This window comes from Vicugna pacos, chromosome 6, assembly GCF_048564905.1.
Source record: "Vicugna pacos chromosome 6, VicPac4, whole genome shotgun sequence".
Classification (NCBI taxonomy): domain Eukaryota; kingdom Metazoa; phylum Chordata; class Mammalia; order Artiodactyla; family Camelidae; genus Vicugna; species Vicugna pacos.
The window spans coordinates 25,245,168-25,270,804 of NC_132992.1; the positions used below are offsets into that span (position 1 = coordinate 25,245,168).

At 32.7% G+C, this 25,637-nt stretch overlaps 1 protein-coding gene across 1 annotated transcript in view; it reads right to left on the reverse strand.

Annotated features, from left to right (window-relative positions):
- Nucleotides 1-25,637, reverse strand: part of SPRED1 (sprouty related EVH1 domain containing 1) — a 101,742-nt gene that overhangs the window by 37,043 nt on the left and 39,062 nt on the right. The window contains exon 2 of the mRNA XM_006201629.4: nucleotides 15,824-15,998. Coding sequence (XP_006201691.1) covers nucleotides 15,824-15,998 — 175 coding nt within the window. The remainder of the gene's footprint in view (nucleotides 1-15,823; nucleotides 15,999-25,637) is intronic.

Here is a 25,637-nt window from a genome sequence, read left to right on the forward strand (position 1 = left end):
AAACCAAATTCATATTAAAAGGGTTATATACACTATGACCTAACAGGATTTATTCCCAGAATGCAAGGATGGGTTAAACATATGAAAATTGATCAATATAATATCCCACATGAACAGAATAAAGGGGAAAAAAATCCACATGATCATCTCAATTGATGCAGAAAAAGCATTTAACAACATTCAACATTCTTTCATGATAAAAATATCCAAGAAACAAGGACTAGAAGGAAAACACCTCAACATATTTGACAACAGTGCCAAGATCAGTCAATGGAAGAAAGGAAAGCTTTTTCAACAAAAGGTTCTGGGAAACTGGATATCCACATGCAAAAAAGAATGCAGTTGGAACCTTACCTAACACCATATGCAAAAATTAACTCAAAACAGATCAAAGACCTAAATAAGACCTAAACCAATAAAACTCTTATGAGGTAACAAAAGAAAAAATGATGTACTACTGATCACTTCTTCCCAACTCCAAATGCAGTGATGTCATATTGATTGAAAACAGCGATGTTAGAAGTATGTAAATGCTAAAAACCTATACCTCCCCATCCCCACATCCAAAAGCTGACTGTTAAACCTTTACCAGCATATTGCTGAATATAATGATCTTTGATAGTCCTGTTAATTCTGATACAAGTAACCAAGAAGGTAACAAAATAATGTCTTGATTGCCTAGTGGCATTTTCTAAGGATTTACTATTTGTCACAACCATTCTGTAATAATAATAAAACTCATAATTAAACTTCTGGAATTAAAGAAGCTAAAGTTGGTATTATGGATTACTGCAACATATTTACTGTATTCATTAACAGTGGGAAAGTGATGTATATTTTAGAAAATTGCTAAATTGTAATTGTCAAAAAAGAGAAGAACATAAAAAACTGCTTGGTCCTGTAGTCATTACTACATGAAAATACCATTTAGTTCATTTTTAATACATTAAAATACTGCTGAATTAACTCTTCTCTTAAACTTCCCAAAGTTGTTTTCCAACTATTACCTTTTAGATAAATAAAATTTCAGTGAGATCTACACTCATCTAAACCACTTATTTAAAAATGGCATCTATTTTTAGAGGCTCCCAAAACACATAGTTAAATAAATTTTTTTAAATGAGCTTTAAAATACACTGAGGAAATGGTAAGAATGAACTAGCTCTGAGACTCACAAAAGTACCTATGCAAGAATGTGTTTCATCTAAAAGTCATATAAATATTGAGGTTACACACAACTGGTATAAAAACAAAATGCCAACTAATTATGAAGTAAAAATCAATTTATATTATTAACTGTTATCTATAAAATAACATTAGGAAATAAAAATATTTTACTGTTCATATTGTATATTTAATGTACTATAAAAATAACTAACATTTAGGAAAAGGCTACTATGGTAGTAGCTATTCTGAATTTAGGAACAGGTAATGAGAAAGAAAAAACAGGTAATCTATTAACAGAACCACTCACCATCTTTGTACATAATTTAAAAAATGTTTCCTAGAACATTCTGCATCTCTCAGCATTTACATAACTATCAAATCCTCTATATCCGAAGTATAAAAATTTCTCATCTAAGTCACACTATATATTAGAAAGTTGTTTTGCTTGACTTTCAGTAGTATTAAAAAAATAAATACACTCTCATCATGTTAAGGACCATATAAATCATACTTTTATTAAGTAACAGGGATAACTGTCCATCTCAATTTTTTTTAAAAAACTCAACAAGATTGAAAAGGTCTAAAAAAAAAAGTAGGTAACAGTATGTCTCAAAATGCTTTTACCCACCAGGTGATCAAGACTAAATCTGTATTCTTGAAAAACAAAAATAATTTAGGGGCTGGAAGGATTCTTAAAATTTAGTGAATTCTGCTGCCTCCCACTTCCACTGTTCTTCCTTAACTACATCAGAACAATGTGTTCTGACTTTACTTCATTGTAGTTTTCACTGTGTTAATTCTGTATCTTAAGATCACAGTAATATTAATAATAATAGGCATACAGGAAGAAGAGTTCAATGTTTACCATATTCATGAATGCAGTAGTCGGCAAAGAAACTAGAAAATGGCAATTATATTTTCGCTGAGAGATTACAATTAACCAATCCAACATTACCAGGTTAATTATTTATGCTGTAGGAAAAATAAGGTAACCAGATAAATTATTTCTAGCCAACAGGAAGTTATATCTATTAACTACTAATACAGTAAACTAACAGATGTTCTACAAGTCTGAAGTAGTTACAACTCTCCCAGAATATATAAACTGCATTCACTTCTAGAGCTTCTTTCTAAGGGAAGATCTAGTACAAAATAAAATGAATAATTTTAAGTTCTGTTAAGACTATCCCAAAAGAAATTGCCAGAAGGCATTAAAAATATAATCTTAAAAATATCCTGTATACAGTTGTTAAACTTAAAACACACCTCTAACTAATTCTAATTATTAGTTGAATAATATCTTTCTGGAGTTAAGGAGTTCTGAAAGTATGTGAATTTCATCAGACCGCCACAGTAACCATGAAGGACATTTATAAGTAAGACAGTAAGATAAATTTGAAAGTGTATCAGTGGCCCTGCCCTTATTTCTACCCAAAAGAAGACAGATTATATTAAATTAACAAGCATAAAAGATATTGAGTGCAAAGAACAACTGTAAAGTGAATATTAAACATAAGAGTGACTCAACAAGAATAACTACAAAAAGAGTATGTTGCCGGAATAACTTGACATCAATAACCCCTAACAGATCCATTAAGAATGTGGCTAGTTAACAAAGAAGAACAAATTAAAGAGTCATGTTTTAGAATCATTACCTTAATTTTTTGAATTTTTGATCCTCTATTAGTGTACTGTGATTAGAAATAAATCATTATTTATTATAAACTATAAAAAAGTATAATAAAAAATTTTAACTAGAGAAAGCAACACAAATTCAAAATCACTTAAATGTTTTTATACTGACTGCATTAAAAAAAATTTCATTATCAATAGACGTGACTAGGTTTGAGGAGAATATAATTGCTGTAATAGACTGGCTGGAACCAGCCTCAGAAAGGGGACTATAATGAAGGAATGTACGGATATTTGTTAGAACAGCTTAGTATTCTAATATAGGTCGAAATAGATCTAAGTTGGTTAAGACATACAAGTTTTTTCTAGCTGGATATACACTTCTGGAACCATGAACTATTATAAGATCTTAAGGTTTTAAGTCTTTCATATTATGAAAAAAATAAACAGATAAACCAGTAAATTCTGAATTTAAGAAAAGCAAAACTACTGTTAGCATAAATATATTAAAATCTGATATGGGTGAAGGGAGACAGTGGAGAGGAAGTGGCTTCCCTATAGTACCAGGCTAAGAGTTAAAAGAGAAAGGAAAGGAAGAAAAGTGGTTAATAAGAATGGATATTCTTCACATAAGTGAAAAACCTCCAAAATAAAATGGCTAGGTATAACTAACAGAAGGAGCAAAAACAGCACCCATATGCTTCCCAAGAAGAAAAATGTTAGTAAAGTTTGAGAGGAATTTTGGTATAGTAATTAATTAAGCTTGTGGGCTTTGCAGCTTTGACCTAGATGGGTCCTATCCAATCTCCACCCCTAATCATCCATCTGACTTTTGAGAATTAAATGAGGTAACACATACAGAGTACTCAAACAGTGCCTGACACACAGTAGATCTTCAATAAATATTAGGAGCAATGGTGATGTTGGTCACAAGGTGATGCCACTAGCCCATAACAGAACAGCTGCTACGAAAGGCTGGGAGGTCATTATTTACTTTTTTGAGTAAGGGAAGGAGAGGAGTTTGAATGATCAATAAAGGTACTCAGGATCTCAAAGAGCTTGTGAAAGATTCTGAGAAGCTTAAGTTAATTGATTCTAAAGGCAGTGAAAACAAACTCCAACGTTCTTCCTTCTGAAAGAAATTCTAGGGTATTTTATAGAGAAAAAAGAGGGGGTGGAAATGCCAAGGTCACTAAATAAACTCTAACTTCTGAAGATATATTCCAAGTTATTTTGGGAAATATAGAGCAAATTACTGGACTGTTTGCCAGCAGTATTTAAAATAGACCAAGCCAAAAATGGGCATAAGTACATTTCTGTTTCTCTAGTAACAACTAATAATTTTAGAGAGCAGAGTAAAATTAAATATGTACTTTCCAACTACTATGTACTTTATTACAGATGCTACAAGTAGATAATTACATGTTTACAAAAAGTATTATCTCCGATGTAGTGTAGTTGGTAACTAGACATAAAAATTATTTTAGTAACTTTCTGAAATATCTTTGAGAATCTAAGGAAAAAACATTTCATTTTTGAAATAAAAATTCCAAATTCAAATTAATTTACTTAATAACCAAAATCAATAATTAGTATCTCAAAGAGTTGCCACGTATTATGAACTTAAGTTTTCTGGATGATAAAAAAACTAGTATCCTTTATAAAGGACACCAAGTCATTCTATGAAATATGAAACTATATTGTCATCTAATAACACATTTTTACTAATTATCTACTAATAAAAATTTGTGTTTAAAGCTGGGTTCTGAGCTGAACAGGATTTTAGAAAAAATTTAAAAAGTAACAGAAGGAACAATGGCAGTTTCTTCTTGAATAATAACAGTCAGCTCCCACAAAATGAAGGGAAGGAGCCAGTATTTTAGAAATATATCTGTGTCATGAAAGAAAGACTGAGAAACAGCTCCAGATAAAAGGAGAATAAAGACATGACAATCTAAATGCTACATGCTACTGAGAGAACAAAAATGTTGTAAGACTACTATTAGAACTAAACTGGAATATGGACTGTAGATTACAATATTATATTTCTGTTAAATTTCCTAAATAGGACAATTACACTGTGATTATGTAAGAAAATATCCCTGTTCTTGGGAAAAGAATATCCAAAAACATAGTGACAGTTGGAAATCTTCAGCCTTTCAGTTGAAGCAAACATGAAAAAGGATATATAAGATTTGAATATTTTAATAAATAAGGTTAGTTTATAAACTTGAATTTTTATATTACAGCGAAATAAAGTTCTTCAAAAGGTTATGGATGTTGAAACAAGGAAAGGTCTCAAATCAACAACTGAATTCCTACCTCAAGACACTAGAAAAAGCAGAGCAAAATAAACTCAAAGCAAACAGAAGGAAGTAAAATACCAAAGAACAGAAATCAATGAAACTGAAAATAGACGGGGGAAAAAATCAGTAAAACAAAAGACCGGTTTAAAAAAATAAAACTGATAAATCTCTAGTAAGATTGACAACTTAAAAATGAATACACAAATCACCAATTTTAGGAATGAAACAGGTAATATTACTAAAGATCCAGTAGCCTATAAAAGAGTACTTTAGATACTAGGAAAAACTTTACACTCAAATTAGACAGCTCGGAAGAAGTGGATCAATTCTTTGAAAGACACAAATTATCAAAACTCAACCAAGATAAAATAGATAACTCGAGTAGTCCTATAACCATTAAAGAAATTGAATTTGTAATTTAGAAGCTCTCAAGGGAGATCTTTTCCTTCTGAGACGGTTTCACTGGAGAATTCCACCAAATATTTTAAGAGGAACTAACATCAGTTTTACACAATCTCTTTCAGAAAACAGAAGAGGGAACATTACCCAATTCATTTTGCGAGGCCACCATTACCTTGATACCAACACCAGACAAAGACTGTTCCAAAAAAGAAAACTACAAAACACCATCTTTCACAAACTTAAACACAAAACTTATCAAAAATAGCAGTAAATCAAACCCAACAATATATAAAAAGATTATACACATGACCAAGTGGGATTTATTTGAGTATACAAGTTGGGTCAACATTAAAAGAAATAAAAGGCATACAGGTTGAAAAGAAATAAAGCTGTTCATATTGGTAGATGACATGACTGCCTACATTAAAAAACCCCAAAGACGCTACCACAAAACCTCATAGTTCAGAAAGGTAATAGGATACAAGATCAACACACAAAAATTAATCTAATTTCTATACATATACAATGAGCACATACTAACCAAAATTATAAACATAATAGTATCTACAATTGCTCCAAGAAAAATGAAATACTTAGGTATACACTTAACAAAACATATCTTTAAGATCTACATGTTAAAAATTACAAAATGCTAATGAAAGAATTCAAACAAGACCTAATTGTAGACATATCACATTCGTGGACTGTAAGATTCAATACAGTAAAGATGTCAATTCTCCCCCAAATTGACCAACAGGTTTAATAAAATTTCTATCAAAACCTAGTAAGGATTTTTGTAGACATAGACAAGATCATTGTAAAATTTATATGGAAGACCCTAGAATAGCTAAAATAATACTGAAAAAGAATAAATGGGAGAAATCACTTTACCTAATAATAGGGCTTACAATATAGCTATAGCAAAACAGTGTGCGCTACCTCTGAAGGGACAAATAGAGCAATGGAACAAAATGGAGAACCTACACAAAAATGCTCAACTGATTTTTAACAAGAGTACAAAAGTAATTTAATGTAAGGCCAATCTTTCAACAAGTAGTTCCGGAAAAAACTGGACATTTATAGGCAAAAGAAATGAACCTTGACCTAAGTGTCATTCCCTATATAAAAATTATTCAAAATGGGCCACAGATTTAAATATAAAATATAAAACTAAAGAACTTAAAAAAAAATAGGATAAAATCTCAGGGTGAGGGGAAGCATTCTTGAACTTGCTATGAAAAACATGATCCATGAAAGGAAAAACTGGATAAACTGAACTTCATTAGAAATTAAAACTTTGCTCTATAAAATACTCCATGACGATTAAAAAGACAAGCTATAGACTGGGAGAAAATACTTGCAAACCATATATCCTGACAAATGACTAGTATCTAGAATTAAAAAAACAAACAAACAAAAAAAAACCACTTTAAAAACTCAACAGCAAAAAACCAAACAATCCAATTAGAAAATAGGAAAAGGACACAGATATTTCACCAAAGAAGACACAAATAAACACATAAAAGGATACTCTACATTAGCCATTAGAGAAATGTATATTAAAACTACAATGAGCTACCACTACACACCTATCAGCATGACTAAAATAAAAAATAGTGACTACACAAAAAGTGAGCAAAAATGCCTAGAAAGATACTGGACTGTTCATACACTGCTGGTGGAAATTTAACACTCAGCATAAAACTATCATACAACCCAGCAACCCTGTGCTTTTTATCCCAGAGAAAAGTCAGCACCTCTATCTTGAACTTCCAAGTTTCCAGAACTGTGAAAAAATAAATTTCCACTGTTTAAACCAGCCAGTCTATTGTATTTTGTTATGGTAGCCCAAGCAGACTTGATAAAACAAATCTAAATCATATTATTATAGGAGACACCTTAAGCTTTAAAAAAAGAAGAAGAAAAAAGAAGCCTAGTCACAGAAGGCACTCAAACATTTGTTGATTAATTAAAAGAATATCTATCAACCAATCAATTAAAAGCATGCTACATTTAGATTATAATTTAGATGTTAATAGAGGGAAGGTAGTAAGGAAATATTTAGAAAGCTATTAAGGTAAAAAATTTGAGATCGAAGATTTTTGACTTTATTAGGGAGGCTACTAGACATCACAATAGTTTAATGGCAGTGGCACTGTAATGGAAAGGATGTGAAATATATCACAATCAGGTATACAAGAGAAAGATGAAGCTAAGATAATCCTGATGAACCTGACAGACCAGATGAAGCAGTATAAATCAATAACTAAAAAATGGAAAGATGTTAGTTTAAAACAACTAAATAATAAAGAGGAAGTATAATATAGTCAGTACAGAGAGTGGTGAATAAGTGTTAAGCTCATGTTTTCTGAAAAGAGGAAATAAAAAAAGGAAATAAAATTACCAGGAAGGTAACATGGGACACATTTTAAATCTTACTTTTCAGGAAATAGCTAACACACACACAGCTATCTTTTGCTCCAAAAGAAAGAGAACAGAAATGCTAACAGGCAGATCTTTTTCTCTTCAAAGAATATTTGTAACATTAAAGAATGAACTATTATAAAACAACTGCCTGGAGAAAGTCACAAAATTAATGGTTATACAGAAAGGTAATTAATATTACCATTTATTATCTTTTCAATGGATTGACCCTAAAATGAACAGGTTACTCTAGATGAATGAATTATCATTAGCATTTCTTTTGATTCCAATTCTTCACAGCAAAACTTGTTTGCCAAGGTGCTTCCTCTAACTCAATTTTCCCATTTGTCCATCTGATTTACCTGAGACAATAAAAGGGAAATTGTTTCTGTCATTATTATTTCCTCAAGACTAGCAAGCTGCAAGCCCACATTTTCTACTCCACGTGAAATTGTAATTTGCTATCTTTACAGTTATTTAGTTAATGTAAAAGAGGGGACAGCATTTCCCTAAGTTCAATGCATGCTTTTAGTGAACCATAAGTAACTCAAGAAAGCAACATCTTGAAAGTGCTGCCTTTGGGAAACAAGCAGATAGAATCAAGGAAGTAAGGGTCAGATTATACAATCTGACAGATTCGTGTTGAAATTGAGATGAAACTGTCTCTAGGAATTTTTGGCAACTACCAAAGGAAAACTGATTCAAGTTGAGAAAATTCAGTATGGTAAGCAATATAAAAGCTAAAGAGTTAGGTAAAACTGGGCCTTGAAAAAATATTAGAAGGCTTATCTGCAATAATACAGGCAAGACTGGAGAGGGGTAGAGATTAAAAGGCTGAAACAGAATCAAGAATAAAGAAGACATGATTCAATAAATGGAGGAATCACTAATACCAAGGTTTACGACCATTACCGATGCATACTTTGATACTACTCAACAAACCTGTGAAAAGTCCAAGATCTTATATAGTGTAGCATAATAATTTGACCAAGAATATAAATTTATCCTACTTTAAGAATACTCAAGATGTGAAAATCTGAACATATAAACTAAAATATAAAGCCTTGTTCATAATAGAAATCTTTATTCAAATGTTACCTAGACCTTCTCAGTAAGGCCTTCCTTGGTTAGTATATCTAAAACTTTAACCAACTTCCCCACAAAAAAACTCCCTATACTCCTCTTCCACCTAGCACTTAGGGCTGTCTAGCATAATATTCGTCCTACTTATTTATCTACTGTAATATTTCTTTGTCCCTCGCCAGAATGTATATTCTCTTAAGAACAGAGATTTCTGTTTTTGTTCATTTATATATCCCAGTGCCCAGAACAGTGACTAGCACACAGTAGCTGCTCAATAAATATTTGTTGCATGAAAGACTTGCCTTTTTTCTTCCCTTAAATAATGTAGGATTCAATGAAGTTCCTTTAGCGTTAAGGTAAGAGAAAATCTCAGCAACATATTGCCTACTGAAATACGAATGAGAGTGGTTTAAATGATTGACAAGGAAATTTTAGATTGGATTAAAAAAGAAAATAATAAAAGATACTGAATCCAGAAGGAATCTAGTGAAATGTGAGGCACAAATAATAGAATAAGCATAAAACTACAGAGCAAGGGATGAGAAATAAAATAGAAATGACAGGAAATTGTAAAACTCCTCAAACGTTAAAGTTCTGGTAACAACCAGATCCAGGAAAGTAGCCTGCTGAAATGAAGACCAGAAGGTCAGACCGTGCAAAGAAAAGTAGCCAAGAATGATAATGAAGCTCAGATGTGGAAAAGTTGGCTCTGGGAAGGAATTACTAAGGTCAGTAGATGAAAATAAAAGCTAAAGGATGGTGATCTGAATGCTACAGAGTATGAATAAAAGGATTTATGTATGTGGGTTATAGAGTAATACTCTGTAAAGAGAATAAGGAACAAGAAAAAATGCTGACACTACCTCTACTCCCACGTATTTCCCTAACTCTGTGACATCAGGGTGAATAGAAAAATCAGTATCTTTAAAGAGACAGAGGGAAAGCTAGTTAATGCAACTGGTTTTTAGCAGAAGAGTTCTATAGGACTGAGATTTCACAATAGAGTAATTCACAGAGGCACAGTAGGAAAAGCTAAGAAGAAAATTGTTGTTCTGTACTTTCATAAAGTTCAAACTAAGGCAGAAAGATGCTTCTCTGGTCTTTTAAGGTTTCCCATGGTGGAAAGGAGGGCGAGTCTGATTTGTAATAAAGCTACTATGTTATAACCTCTTTATTTTCTTCCTAAAAAACAAGTACTCTAATTTTGCTTTAGGCGCTAATAACTATAAAGAAACCCCACTTAAAAAATACATCTTTTTAAACAGAACTATTATCTAATAAGCATTTTAATTTTTATAAACCACTTTTTATCTACAACCTAATTACTTATTGATCAAAAAAAATTCTTTAATCTCTGGCAACTTCCTAAGCTTGACATCTATGTATTTTTTCCTTTTTCTATGTCAATTGTGACTGTTGTCACTCCACTTTATATACATAACTATCTTAGAACTTTGCTTTGACATTGCACAGCACCTTTTTCTTGTTTTCACAAAACATCTTAAGTAATCCAGATGCTGTAAGTCTTACTGTATCTTTCTATGTAGCCTACTCCATTTTTGTCCTCTCTTAGCACACAATATGCTTTAAAAAGCACAATTTAACATTAAGTAACAAATTTTCAGTATTTTCTTGTCTATTACAAAAGCTTGAGAATGGCTAATTTAGATCCCTTGGTAATTAAAACTGTTTATTTAGTAAAAAAGTATTTTAGCAAAACTTTAAAATCATTATTGAAAATTTATTCAGGTACAAAGACTCTAAAGGTATATTATAATTCAGTGTTTTAGATTTTCCTATCACATACAATTCAGCGAAAAATGGTCAAATAATTTAAATTAGACATATGGTAAACACTTTGATAAAATGTTTGCCTCCAAAATAGAAATGCCATACTAATAGAGAAGAGACACTATAGAAAAATGAATGCAAAAGAGAAAGTTTCTATCATGGGGAATGTGAAGCTCTATAATGAAGATTATCTACACAAATTAACAGTTAAATCTAGTTAGCATTAAAAAATGTGATTCAAGATAACACTAACTTGCATTAAAGAATTAAAGAAATCAAGGACATGATGATTTAGAAGGAAATGGAGTAGGCTCCATACATACAGATCAAGAAGAGCGTTCTGAGAATCTATCCTTGTCAAAGACCATTCCATCCATCCCTCAAGTGCCGAAAATATAGTACTTTCTTTATCTTGGTCTATAACACCAAAGCCTGGTGCTTTTTTCTATTTCTCCTCAATTATCAATAAAGTATGAAAGCCAACTACATAAAGCAGTACTTTTCCACTTTTTCTTTAGGCATACTTAGAAAAATAACAATTACAAGGCAACAAGGAAAGAGAAGCCTAGTTGTTAAGAGGCAACCAGCCTGGGGGGCTCCAGCCACTTTAACCTATTCATGGCACACAGCTTAGGAAGCTCTACTTACTTACTTACTTACCGTATTTGTTTATTTAGGAGAATAGTAAAGGAGTTTATTAGGGATATACTGCTACAGACAACAGTGAGCCACACAGATGAGAGGTTCCTGTGTGAGCACTGAGGGTTAGTTGTTAGGATCTTTTGTTACAAGACAGGATCACAAGGTGCCTGACCAGCTTGTACACAAGTCTCTGATTGGTTGTAGGTGAGGTAAGTAGTTTAGGGTCTGTGAAGGGCGGTGGGATTTATGACTCTGATAAAGTGGGCTGAAACAAGCCAGCCTGAGATATTGTGAGATTAGGCATTACCTAGGGCTAACAGTTCGTCAGAAGTTCTACCTTAGCAAAAGGTTAACCTGGGAAATAAACTCTTACCTTTGTAGGCATCACAAAACAAGCAAGTTACAGGTAAGTATCACAGGATATAATTTCTGATCACTCTGAATGAATGAGTACTGAGCTAGTTATACAAAATGCCAGCTTCCTGAAAAAATTCTGGTCAGGCTGCTCTTGATTTGTGCTCCCTTCCTAATATTTTTTTAAAAAGAGTTAAATATAACCCTTTGGGAAGTATAATAAGACACTTTTAGTGCAAGTAACTATAAATCTAAGACTGGAAAAGTCTACCAGATGCTTCTTTCACACTTCAGAAAAGCTATCTTTCTTCTTCACTTTTGTTATTAGTATTTTGACTTATAAACCCTTTTTAAAATATTGTCTAGTATTTCCTTATTAGCTACACAGGTGGCTATAGGTTCCTCATTACTAATTATCTATTTTTTCTTAAAGAGCACAACCTTTTCCCCTGAAGCATGAGGGGCAGGTATCTTACTTCATTTCTAGAACTCATCACAGGTAGAGGATTCTAAGATGTAATCCATAGACAAAATGGGTACAGAACACAATTTTTAGCAAGTATCTTTTACATGATTAACTATTACATAGGAACAATATTAAAACAATTTAAGAAGGATTTTAAAGAAAACTATCATTAACTTGGGAAGAACTTTGTAAACTTACAGACTCAATGGTCAGTGTACACCTTTTTTAGATTACTTGAACCCAGAAAAATGGAATAAAATAAAATCAATCAATAAACACCTACAGATACAATAGCCAAGACATGGAAACAACCCAAATGCCCCCATCAAGAGATGACTGGATAAAGAAATTGTGGTATATTTATACAATGGAATACTACTCAGCCATAAAAAATAAAACGCCACTTGCAGCAACATGGATGGACCTGGAGATTGTCATTCTAAGGAAAGTAAGTCAGAAAGAGAAAGAAAAATACCATATGACATCACTTAAATGTGGAATCTTAAAAAAAAAAGACAAATGAACTTATTTACAAAACAGATACAGATTCAGAAAAGAAACGTAAGGTTACCAGAGAGGGAAGGGGATGGGAAGAGATAAATTGGGAGTTCCAAGATTTGCAGATACTAATATATATAAAGTAGATAAACAACAAGTTCATACTGTATAGCACTTGGAACTATATTCAACTTATGGTGAAAAAGAATATGAAAACAAATGTATGTATGTACATGTATGACTGAAGCATTATGCTGTACACCGGAAGTTGATACAACACTGTAAACTGATTATACCTCAATTAAATATATATATATACACACACACACACATATATATAATACACATACACACACACAAACAACACCACCACCAGAAATGGACATTGATGACCCCAATATGTGGTGGTGATAAAGTAAAAGAATACATACTTCAATTCTGTAATTGCTTCAGAAGTATCTTGATCAAAAGTGTATTACTTAGCATAGGTGGCCAATTAATCTGCTTATTTCAATGTCACTGTCCCACTTGTCTTGAGACTTTACAAGACTGTTATTTTAAATTTACTGTCTCTGTCTTTGATCATACAATTTCCCATAACCTAAAATGCTTTATTGTAGCTACTGCCTACAAGAAAGAATTAAGACAATCTTCTAACTCAAAGTAATTTTCTTTTATGTCTGCACTGAGGTATTCTTATCATTCCTGTTTCACAAATAATAAGCTTCCTCAAGGAAAAATGGTTAGGTGAAACAACAGTTCTGATTCCTAGGTCAGTGTTTCTATCAAAAGAACCTTTTTTCTTGTTAGCCTGTTATGATTCTATACCTTAGGATTAAGTAAAGGTTTTTCCTTTTTTTAATGTCCCACCATTGGAAATAAGTTTGTATTCTGTCCGAATCCCTGACTTATTCTCACTAAGCTTTCTGTCAAAGTCACATTCTAAGCAATCACCTAATCCATCAGTCTGAGCTCATCTCTGACCAGCCTTACTTTCAGTGATTCAGATTTGGTTCCTTACTTAATTATCCTTAAGTAAACTTCCATCTTCATTACTATAGCCAATAAATACAGTAGTCCTTTGATACCCACAGGGGATTGGTTCCAATACCCACCCCCACCCCACTGATACCAAAATATGCAGATGCTCAAAACCCTTACATAAAATGGCATAGTATTTGCATACAACCTACACATCCTCCCTCCCACATACTTTAAATCATCTCTAAATTACTTATAATAACAAAGTAAATGCTTTATAAATAGTTAGCAGCACAAAGCAAATTCAAGTTTTGATTTTTGGAACTTTCTGGAATGTCTTTTCCAAATATTTTTGATCTGTGGTTGGCTGAATCCACAGATGTGAAACCTGTGGATACATAGGGCTGACTATGCTGTTTCAGTCAGATTTTTTTTTCTCTACTTCACATCTAGGTCATCTTTTCATTGTTCTTATGCTTTTCCTAGCAAGCTTTTTATCTCCAGCTCTTTCTCCACCTCTGATTTCTTTCTGTTCTTCTTCCATCTTTACTATTAAAAAATGCCTTAGATTGTCACTATTTCATTCAGTTTCTAAAATCTACAACTTTTCCTCCAGCAACATTCCCCAATTATCAATAGCTCAGACAAAAAGCATTACACTCCAGGACAGGACGCTGTAGGCTCTTTCTTAGAAGTCTAAAAGCTTTATTTTAAATAAGCATTAGTATTTGCCAGCTACCATGTTATCCAAGGCCAGAACCACATTTAAATATTTAAACTTTCAGAGACAACACATTAAATTTACTATGTGCATTTCTGACTTCAATTGGGGTTTCCTATAATTCTAAAACCACTTTCTGGTTAATTGAGATACACTGTCAGAAGTGAGTCCTAAACTCACAAAAATGAAGAGTTAGAAGGCTTTCAAGATGATATAGAAAAACTCTCCATTTAACTGAGGCAGAAACTGGAGCACGGACAAGTTAGGTAACTTTTTAAATTACTGAAATAATTCAGTAGCAAAAAATATCCAGAAATGAAGAATCAAAATTAAGAGTAGATGTATTCAAAATGTTCATGTGTGAAACTTAAGACACATTTTCAATAGAAATAATATTATAGATGCTAAATGAGCTCAGAAACTGGTCCACAAAAATATAAAGGGAATTTTAGTTATTTTCAAGAGTCTTGAAATTTTTTGGTACTTTATTCTCATTTTGCTTCTAAGTTGTATGCTCTCCGTTTGCTTGATGCAGGAATGACACTATCATTACTCAGCTTTTCAGATATGATTAGATTTTTTTTTGGCTCACAAATGAAATAAAGGAGAAAGAGCTTTCCACAATTATTGAGAGAATAAATATCTAACATTATGAAAGGTCAGATGCAAATTAAAAAATACATAGATGCAAGAAAACTTTTATCTGGGTAGAAGATAGTAGAGGTAAAACCTAGGTAAGCCATCAGGTAGTCATATGATGAGCAAAATGTTTCTGTAAGGGGCCAGATATTTATAATTTCTGCTGCAACTATTCAACTCTGTCACTGTAGTGAAAGGAGCCATAGATAAAATGTAAACAAATAAGCTTGGCTTTGTTCCAATAAAATTTTATTTATGTACATTTAAATCTGAATCATATAGTTTTCACTTTCATAAAATTACTACTCTGATTTTTTCAGTCATTTAAAAATGTAAAAACCATTCTTAATTCACGGGCTGCACAAAAACACATGACAGGCTTGGATTTGGCCTGTGGACTATAGTGCCAACCTCCAATCTAGAGAATGGTGGGGAGAAGGGGAAAAAGAGTGTACCTAGCTTAAAAACTAGGGGGATTATTCATGAATATTCTTGCATTAAACCTAACAGGAAAAGCAGCTCTCCACTAACACACGCACATGTCAGTCCCACTTGCAAAGAAACAGGCATATTTTGCTGTCTTTAAAGAGTTAAAGAACATTCATTGATCCTGGACAAAAATAATTTTCAGAAATAATAGTATACTTATCATAGTTTTAATCAATATTTCATTCTATAGAATTTAAAAATGATAGCAATAGATGCATTATTCATTACCATTTTGTCCCTGAGTCGCTCTCCACGGATAAAAAAGTCAGCACAGCCATTCTCTTCCTGGTGAGGGACTTTGAAGACAGTGACGCAGCTTAGTCCACTCCCTCCAAGTGGTAACCATCCACCACTTGAGTCATCCCGGGTCATCACCACAGCTCGCACTCGTGCATAACTATTACTAAAATAGATGCAAAGATTAGAAATTAGCTTTTCCATGAACAAAAAAACAGCCAAGCTGTCAGTCTTCTTTGAGAAACAAAAGACCACTTCAGTTCATGTGTGGTAACTAAAGTGTTTACTACTTCCATGATAGTCCACAGAAAGTAACCTAATTGAAAAATGTCAAAAACCACAAAGTAACTAACTTAAAAAGGTTAACCTTTATTTTTAAGACTAATCTGTCAATAAAAGACTACAGATCTCTCCTCTCAATTTATCATTTGAGTAGTTCCAGCACATCTGATTGTGCTTGGAACAAATAATAAAGGATCCCAGTAATGAAGTTAGGACGTAAGGTCATGCAACAAGTAATGAAGGATCCCAGAGACAAACATGGTCAAACTACGAAGGCCGCCATCAAAGTTGTCTAAATATATGTCCACCTCCTACAATACAACCAAGACAAATTACTGGTATATTTTAGTGCATTTAATTGTGACATCTCTGTTTCTAACATTTCCAAAATATAAATTATAAATAAAATGCCAAAACAAACATGCTTTTAGCTCAGACATTATTTTTGATTTCTTCTAACAACTGGGAATCTAAACCACACAAATCACACGAAAACAAATGTTTTGTTTCAGTAACTTATCAAGCAAGTTGGTCTACAGAAACCTTTCACTCCCTCTTTTGGTAGACTATTCTTAAGAGACACTATATTTTAGCTGCATTCAGAATCATTTCCCAAAATTAACCACAGCTGTTCTTTATTAAAATATAAGAAAAGTTTCATATACTAATGTTCTATATAACTGATATCTAATCATCTTAGTTCTAAAACTTAATAATTATTAATGAAATCCTTTCTGAAAGTCGTATACCATGCTGACCTCTTAGAAAATTACTGAATATAACTTAAACTTGTCTTGGTTATTAAGACTATCAACTGAAGCTCAGTGTTACAATTCTGTGCTACTCAGTGCCTCTGCATGTTCTAAGTGTTAGGTTGCCTGTTTTCATTTCTGTTGTCATAGTGCTTGTCTGAAATCTGCCCCTTGCTTTTTTTTTTCTACTTTACGTATTTATTTTATTGAGGTATACATTACATATAATAACATACATTGATATGAAGCAAATTCTGACAAATATACACATCTGAAAAGCCAACATGATAATCAAGATACAGAACATTTTCATGACTCCAGAAAATTCTCTGAAGCCCCCTTCCCATCACATAGGTACCTAGGTTACCAGTGCTATCCACGGTTTCTAACATATGCATTAGTTTTGCCTGTTACGGGCCTTCACATAAATGCAATCGAATGGAATCACCACTTTTACCCTACCCTTTTTGTCTGACTTCTTTCACTCATTATGGTATTATATTAGTACTTATTTTTCACCACCAGGCAGTCCTCTCACTGAATACATCTATCACAATTCATTTAGTCTTTCTTATGTTGATGGGCATTTGAAATGTTCCTAGTTGGCTATTATCAATAAAGCTGTTATAAACATTCTTGTATAAGTCTTTTTATAGATATGTTTTCATTTCTCTTGAATAATTACCTAGAAACAGAACTGATAAGTCATAGGGTAGTATGTTTAACTATATAGGAAACTGTTTTCCAAAGTAATTGGAACATTATACATTTCCATTAACAACGTATGATAGTTCCAGTTGCCCCACATCTGTGCCAACATTTAGTGTTTTCAGTTTTTTAAATTATACTCATTGTAGCAAGTATAAAGTGGTAACCCATTGTGATTTTAATATCCATTTCCCATGACGGATGCATGATTTTGCACTTTTTTTGCATATGCTGATTGGCCACATGCATGCCTTCTTTTAAAGTCTTTTATTTTTTATTATGTTGTCTTTTATTATTGATTCTAGAGGTTCTTCACACATTTTCAACACAAGTCTTTTGTCAGAGAACTGTATACTTCTAAAGTTGCACTGTATTGTGGTTGGGCAAGGAGTCTAAAGTCAAACTTTCTTAAGTTGGATCCTGGCTCAACAACTTACCTACATGTCCTTGAGAAAGTTACAGCACCCACCTTAAATAAATGTAAATAATGCCTGGCACATAACAAACACTATATAAGTGTTATTGTAAGTTAATTATTACTACTACAACAACGAATTTAAAATTGAAGTAGTTGTCATACTGGCAATTCAAAGCCAGGCAGGACCCAGGAAAAAAAATTAAATTTAAATAAAATAAAGATTTTCTTACTGGGAAGAATAAGGTTGTCTGATTCATTATACACCTTAATACAACAAAAGAGATTTTAAAGTCAGGCTATAATTAATATAAACTTTCTTTCTGAATCTCATGTTTTCAACCATACCAAATATTTAACTGTTTCCCTTATCTATTCAACTTGATCCTTCAAGCTTTAAAGTATTCCAGAAGTTTGTATCAATAAATTTGTATTGCCTGTACCATAGCTTTCATTAGTTTATAATTTAACAACTCTTTATCAAGTCAGCTTTCAACTTCAAGAACTATGATGAGAATACTTAACATAAAAATTTTCAAGTTGTTTAATAAATGTGGAGGGTTTTTTTTGTGGACGTTGCTTCTTGCCAAGGCTAATCTTTTCACCTCTGCTTCTCATAACCTCCCTGCCTTCAAATGTCATCTTCTTCCCCTAAATAAAAGGAGTAACTCTTCTGTCTAAAACATGCAACTACTCCTAAAGACATCAGTGGCAGCTCTTACAAACTCTCTCATTCTCTGCCTTGTAGCATATTAAAATCTGTTTTTGTCGTTCCCTCCCGAAATAAAAGTGACTTAAGAGTAAGGAACTAAATCATATGTCCTATTTAAATGTTTTTCTTGATCATGTAAATAGATGTCCACTCTAGTAAAATGTGGAGAATAAAAATAGTACTTGCCATAATGGAATTAAAATTCAACAATCTGTTGAATTTTCACTCTCTGGGTATCATATTTGAAATCTATTAGTCTCTGAGACAACAGCCATTTATAATGACAACAAACTCTTATTGTCAAAACTCATCCATTTCACTCTTGCGCTTCTTTAAAATACTTGGTTGAAAAGCACTTGTTCCCAGTGATTCATCTAAAAACATTGGAGAGAATATGGTGAAAAAAGAACCCTTATACACTGATGGTTAGGAATGTAAACTGGTGCAGCCGCTATGGAAAACAGTATAGAGGTTCTTCAAAATAACTAAAAATAGAATTACCATATGATCTACCAGTTCCACTCCTGGGTATATACCTGGAAAAATTAAAACACTTATTTGAAAAGATACATACACCTCAGTTTTCATAGCAGCACTATTCACAATAACCGAGAAACATGGAAACAACACAAGTGTGTCCTTCAACAGATGACTGGATTAAGAAGATGTGGTATACACACACACACACAGACACACACAAACACACACACACACACACACACACACACAAAGGAGTAGTACCCAGCTATAAAACAAAAGAATGAAATACTGCCACCTGTAGCAACATAGACGGACCTGGAGAATATTATGCTTAGTGAAATACGGCAGACAGAGAAAGACAAATACTGTGTGATATATTATATATGGAATCTAAAACAAAAACAAAACCAAATGAATGTATATGCAAAACAGAAACAGATTCACAGATAAATAAAAAATGAAGAGGAGAAAGAAAGGGGAAGGACAAGTTCAGGTATGGGACTAACAGATACAAACTAACATAGATCAAATAGTTAAGCAACAAGAATATATGGGATAGCATAAGGAATTATACACATTATCATGTAATAACCTATAATGAAGTGTAATCTGCAAAAATACTGAGTCACTATGCTGTACACGTGAAACTAACATAATATTGTAAGTCAACTATTCTTCTATAAAAACATCTTGCCCTTCCAAAAATAAAATGTCAAATCTGACAATAATTATTTAATATCATTCTCTAAAATAGCTCAAACTAAAGCTCTATTCTTCCCTTTGGTAGTAGACTACATAATAACCACTTTTTCAACCTAGCTTTTATTATAATGAAATGAAGAGGCTCTTCTTACTGTAATATGTTGTTTGGTTTATTTTATTCAAAATCTAAATTGTATCTCAACTGCTAATTGTTGATCTTATTTGAACAATTACATCAAATATATCCTTTCATCCACAGTAAGGGTATTAGACAATTAACACAGAAGTCTAGGTGAGAGGTGATGTTGAACTAGGATGATGATAACAGACACAAGAGGAATGGACTAATTTGGCTCTATTTTGGAAGAAAAGCCAAGAGGATCTTTTGACGAGATTGTAACTACAAAGCAAGTACTCTAAATTATCTAAAAATTCTTAATAGTCACCATGAGCTGTATTTTCTAGAATTTTCAAATAGTATTTCAATCAAGTTAGAGGCAAAAGAGGCTCAAACACAAAGATAAATTTTATTTCAGTTGAATCGATCCATCTAGTTTCTTCTGAAATAGCAGTACTATTTTACATGATTCAGAATAACTCGTTATACTTTATAGCATTTTGTGAATAAATGCATAATATGGTTGAATTCTCAAATCTGCACACTGACAAAATTTTTTGTCTAATTAAGGGTACAGCTAGAAAAAATTTTCCAAGCCCTTACAGTCTAATATGCAATGTGCCCTTGGCCTAAAAATGGCCTTCTTTTTCAGTTTCTTTTCTCCCTTGTAGAATTCTCAAGCCAATTATATACTCACCCAATTGCCTTCTTACTATCTTCATTCATTGTATATTTTTCCCAATTTTCAGCTGGGTTGTTTGTCTTTTTCTATTGATTTGCATAAATTCTTTATATTACAAGTACTAATCCTTTCCCTTCACAGTTAAGTGAATAATAAGAATCTTCTTCCAAAATGTGGCTTCTTTTATGTTTAATGACTTTTGAAGAATAAAGCTTTTATTTTACCATGGTCAAGTGTATTTCTTTTCTTTTATGATTTGTGCTGGTGACTTTCTGTAGATCTCATACATACCTATTTTAAAACTTTTACATCCTATTAATATAAAACCTTCTGTTTTCTTTTTGAAGTCATTTCAGCAAACAGAATGCTCTATTTTCTGTGAAAGTAAGAAAGTCCCTAAAATCACCTATGTCTGGCAGAGCAAGTATTCATATTATTTACTAAATTATAGCACACATTGTTTTCCATTGTCCAGAAGTTAAATCCAATTTGGTCTGTTTCTCACATAATGCTGTTTCTCCAGCAATCAGGTCTTCATAGCTGCTGTGTAAGGCTGGTGAGACCTATCTTCATTAATTTTTTTCTATATCTAGGGCCCATCCTGGTCTAGCATGGATTTGTTCCAGAAAACTTCCCCATCCCAAACTTCCTTAAGTTTAACCCAACTTCTAAACCTTCCTACCTTTTCATGCTTTAAAACTTCCAGTTATCTTTTTTTTTTAAACTTCACTGGTATATTTAACATTACTTTAAACAGGCCTTAGTTACATCTTCACCAAAAAAGCTGCCAAATTATTACAACAATGTTGCTAATGTACATCATTTATGCCCTTAACTAAGAAGTTTCCTACCAAAAGAGAGTGCTTAATGAAGATTTACATATCTTGAAAATGCAGCAAAGTTTAAAACAAGGAGAGACTGTGGACACAGAAATTACTTAGGAAATTATTACAACAAATTTTACATAACAAAATATCTTAATAAATATAGATTTTATATAGACCCTTCAGTTTATATCACATTGTCACAACTATCTGTAAGGGAAGCTAAGAAATGTAATATTTCCAGGCAACCATGTACCCATCTAAAAACTGGGGACACTATTACAAAAGAAAGAGTAAAGATATAGGGCATAATTTCCTTTTTCTGATAGAAAGGTAAAAGGAGAAATTACAAAGACTTAAAACCTTAGAATCAAACTGCTCTCAGCATGGAGTCCAGAGGTACTGTGGGATGGGACAGGAGAGAGAAACAGAGAAAAGGAAAGAAAAACAAAGGAAAGGAACATATTTTAGAAACATTTTAAATTTAAAAACAGTCAAGCTATAACATTATAAATGATCCACACGCAATAAGAAATGTATACAAATTCAGGAAACAGATCTGAGAAAAAGCCAGAGCTGTACAAGTCATTTTGTTTTGTATAGTAATGGTTCTTAAATTAGAAGTCGAGAATAATCACTGATGCTACTGAAACAGTGATTAAAGCTACAGACTACCTCCCCTGAAGAAAATACTTACGTGGCTAAAAACTCACGTTTGAATACAATTTTGGGGATTTACAGTCCTCCAAAGAGGTTCACAAACCTGAGATTAAGGATATTTAATCCCTAAAGCAAAGTTGCTCTGCAACAGGTTTTTAGATCCTAATAATTTACAGATTTATCAAGATACTCCTTGCAAATGTGTTACGTGAATGTTAGTTAAGTAGAGTTACATCGCATTCTCTTAAGTAAACCATAAAATTTCTATACTTCAAAGGGACCAAGATATGTTAAGTAATATTCAGAAAAATGAAAATGAAACCAATTTAAGAGCAATTAAAAGTAGAAAAGGGAGGCAGAAGGGAAGGTCAGAATCAGAGAAACTTGCCTGGCTTTGAAGATGGAAGAAGGGGTCATGAGATAAGAATACAGGCCTCGAGAAGTTGGAAAAGGCAAGAAAATGAGTTCTTCCTTAGATCTTCCAAAAGGAACGCAGCCTTACCAATACCTTGATATTAGCCCAGTGAGATAGATTTGGACTTCTGACATTCAGACTATAATTTAATAAATTTGTATTATTTTAAGCCACTAAGTTTATAGTGATTTGTTACAGTAGCAACAGGAAGCAATTCAAAGGATGAGGGAAACCTTCTTAAGAATATGAAAGCAATCTATATACAGGAGGCAAAGATAACTATTTTCCATTTCAAACTACAACTGAACCCCTCCAAAATGGCCAAAACCCCCTTAAAGAACAACAAAAAAGAGAAGATACTTAGAATTCCTTAAGATTTGTTCAATACAGTAAGAATTTATATTTTCCCATAGAGGGATATTTACAGTGACAAAACATCCTATGTTCTCTACAGTATATTTTAAGGAAACATTATCATCCAAATATTAATGTTATTACAGAGACTGGGTATAAGAGAAAAGGGAAGCACTTAACAGAAGTAGTTTATGATATAGCACTTCACAGAGTAAGTAGTTACTGTTTTCTAAACTATAAAGAAGCAGATGCTATTCAGAAGATAATCGCATTAGTACTTACTCATCCAGAGAGCATTTATTTATATGCTTCACACACAGACAAAACTTGAAAGTTATGGTTCTTTCCCTACAAAGGCTCGTAACTTAGTAGCCAAAGATATATTAACACGAAATGGGATTACAGGATAGATGATTCACATGGATGTGGATTTTGAGTAGCAGAGTATGAAGTGGAAAACGGCACAGGGCACTACATGGAGGTGGCAAGACCTAAGTATGTCATGTTTAAAAATCAATATTAAGTTCAAAACAGCATGGCAGGCATAAGCAGAAGAGTGGTAAGAAAATAACAGTTAACTTACTGGACCTTACTGTATCAAGCCTTACATACCATGCACAAGGTTAGTATTCTAATTTACCATAATAAAGAGACCATGGGATGACAACAGCAAAGGAGTAGAATACCCTGATTCGTGTTTCAACAGAACTTTACTGCATCAACCGTAATGAGATGGGTTATGTTTTCATTTTACAGATAAGGAAATTAAGGAATTAGTCTTATTAGAAAGATAAAGGTCTTGAATTACCCCTTTTGTACTGGCAACTTTAAAAACTATAGCAGTTATTATTTTCCATGTAGTAATCGTCAATCTAAAGCACCACATGGCAATTAACGGCACTGTGTTTAATAGCAAGTCAGATTTCCTTGATTCCAAAGGCAGTTGCACCATTTAAAAGTTATAATCTTGGGTAAATTATTTAAACTCTCTGTACCTCCATTTCCCTAGTCGGTAAAATGAGGATAATAACTGTATCTATCGCAGTGTTTGAGAAGTAAATGAGGAAATGTGTGCAAAGTGCTTAACATTGTACCTGACTCATAGCTGGGTGCTCAATAAATGTTACTATTATAATGATGATATATTAAACTAACTTTATGGTGTTACAATATCTATATTCTGAAGTAGTCTAAATTTGTCTCATTCTGTATTTATGATGGTTTGGTATAACAAACCCAGGAGATAACCCTCCTAATCAGAACTTTTTAGTAAAAACTGTTAATGACAGGTAAGTATCAATAGTATTAGTTATCTAAATCTTCCACATACTGCTTATATGATGGAAGTATTTACATCTAACCAAGTCATAGGCATCTGGGAAATCTTCCAGGAGAGTGAAAAATAAAACTAAAATCTGAAGGATAAATAAAAATGTATTCACAAAATACTCCTTTAGAATCAAATATTCTAGGTTCTGCTAACCAGTTATCATCAACTTGCCAAAAGCAGTTTAACACTTAGTATGTCACTGCCTTCTGGCACCACTACTGTCCATTCCCCTGACTCCTTAATTACCATCACTGATGCTATAATTTCATCTTTTGACGTTCTCTAGGTTTATGTCAGAAGTATTCATTGTCAGTAAGAGATCAGAACGTAGAAGACAGGGAACCAACATTAATACTAGTGTTCATAATGAGGTAAAAGCATTGGAATAAAATATGGTAAATTTTAAAATAAGCTTATCATGGGAAACGCTTAAGATCCAGAGGCCATTAAAAAAATAAAAAAGGTAAATTCAACTATAAAAAACACCACGAAGTTTTTAAAAAGGTAACAAATTGAGAAAAACTGAATAGCATATATGTATCTATTGGTGCTATAACAAATTAATGAAAACTTAGTGGCTTAAAAGAACACAAATTTATACAATCTATATGAACTGGAAGTCCAAAGGGCTTCACAAGGCAGAAATCAAGGTGCTGGCAGTGTCACATTCCTTTTAGGAGGCCACAGAAGAGAATGGGTTTCCTTGTCTTTTCTGAATCCTACAGGTTATCCCCATTCCTTGGTTTATCGCCTCCTTCCAATCTTCAAAACCAGGAGTATTGCTTCTCTCTGATCCTTCTTCTGTACTCACATCTCTCTTTGACTGCAGTCCCACAGTCAGGAAAGGTCCTCTACTTTTAAGGATTCGTGTGATTAGACTGGGTCTATCCAGCTGATCCAGGATAATCACTCCAGATCAAAACTCATAACCTTAACCACATTTGCAAAGTTCTAACATATTCACAGGTTCTGAGGATTAGGGAGAGGACATCTTTGAGGTATGGGGGTTGGGGAGGAGGATCAACACATTATTCTATCACAACCAAGATAAAAAGGAAACCAACCATAGTATTTCCTTAAAAATAACATCAAAATCAACCCAGATAAAACCAGCAAAGTTCATGAATAAAATTTACAGAAGAAAAATATAGGTGCCATGAAATACATAAATTTAAAAACCCTAATTTTATTCAAAATAAAGGCAAACTAAAGAACATTTTTTCAATGATTAGATTGGCAAATATCAATAAATTAGTTAATATAAAAGTTGGTAAGGAGCATGGAAGTAACACACATTTGGAGGGTCATTTGGAAATATCTACCAAAACTGAGGTTTTACATCATATTCTGTGACTCAGCAAATGCTACTTC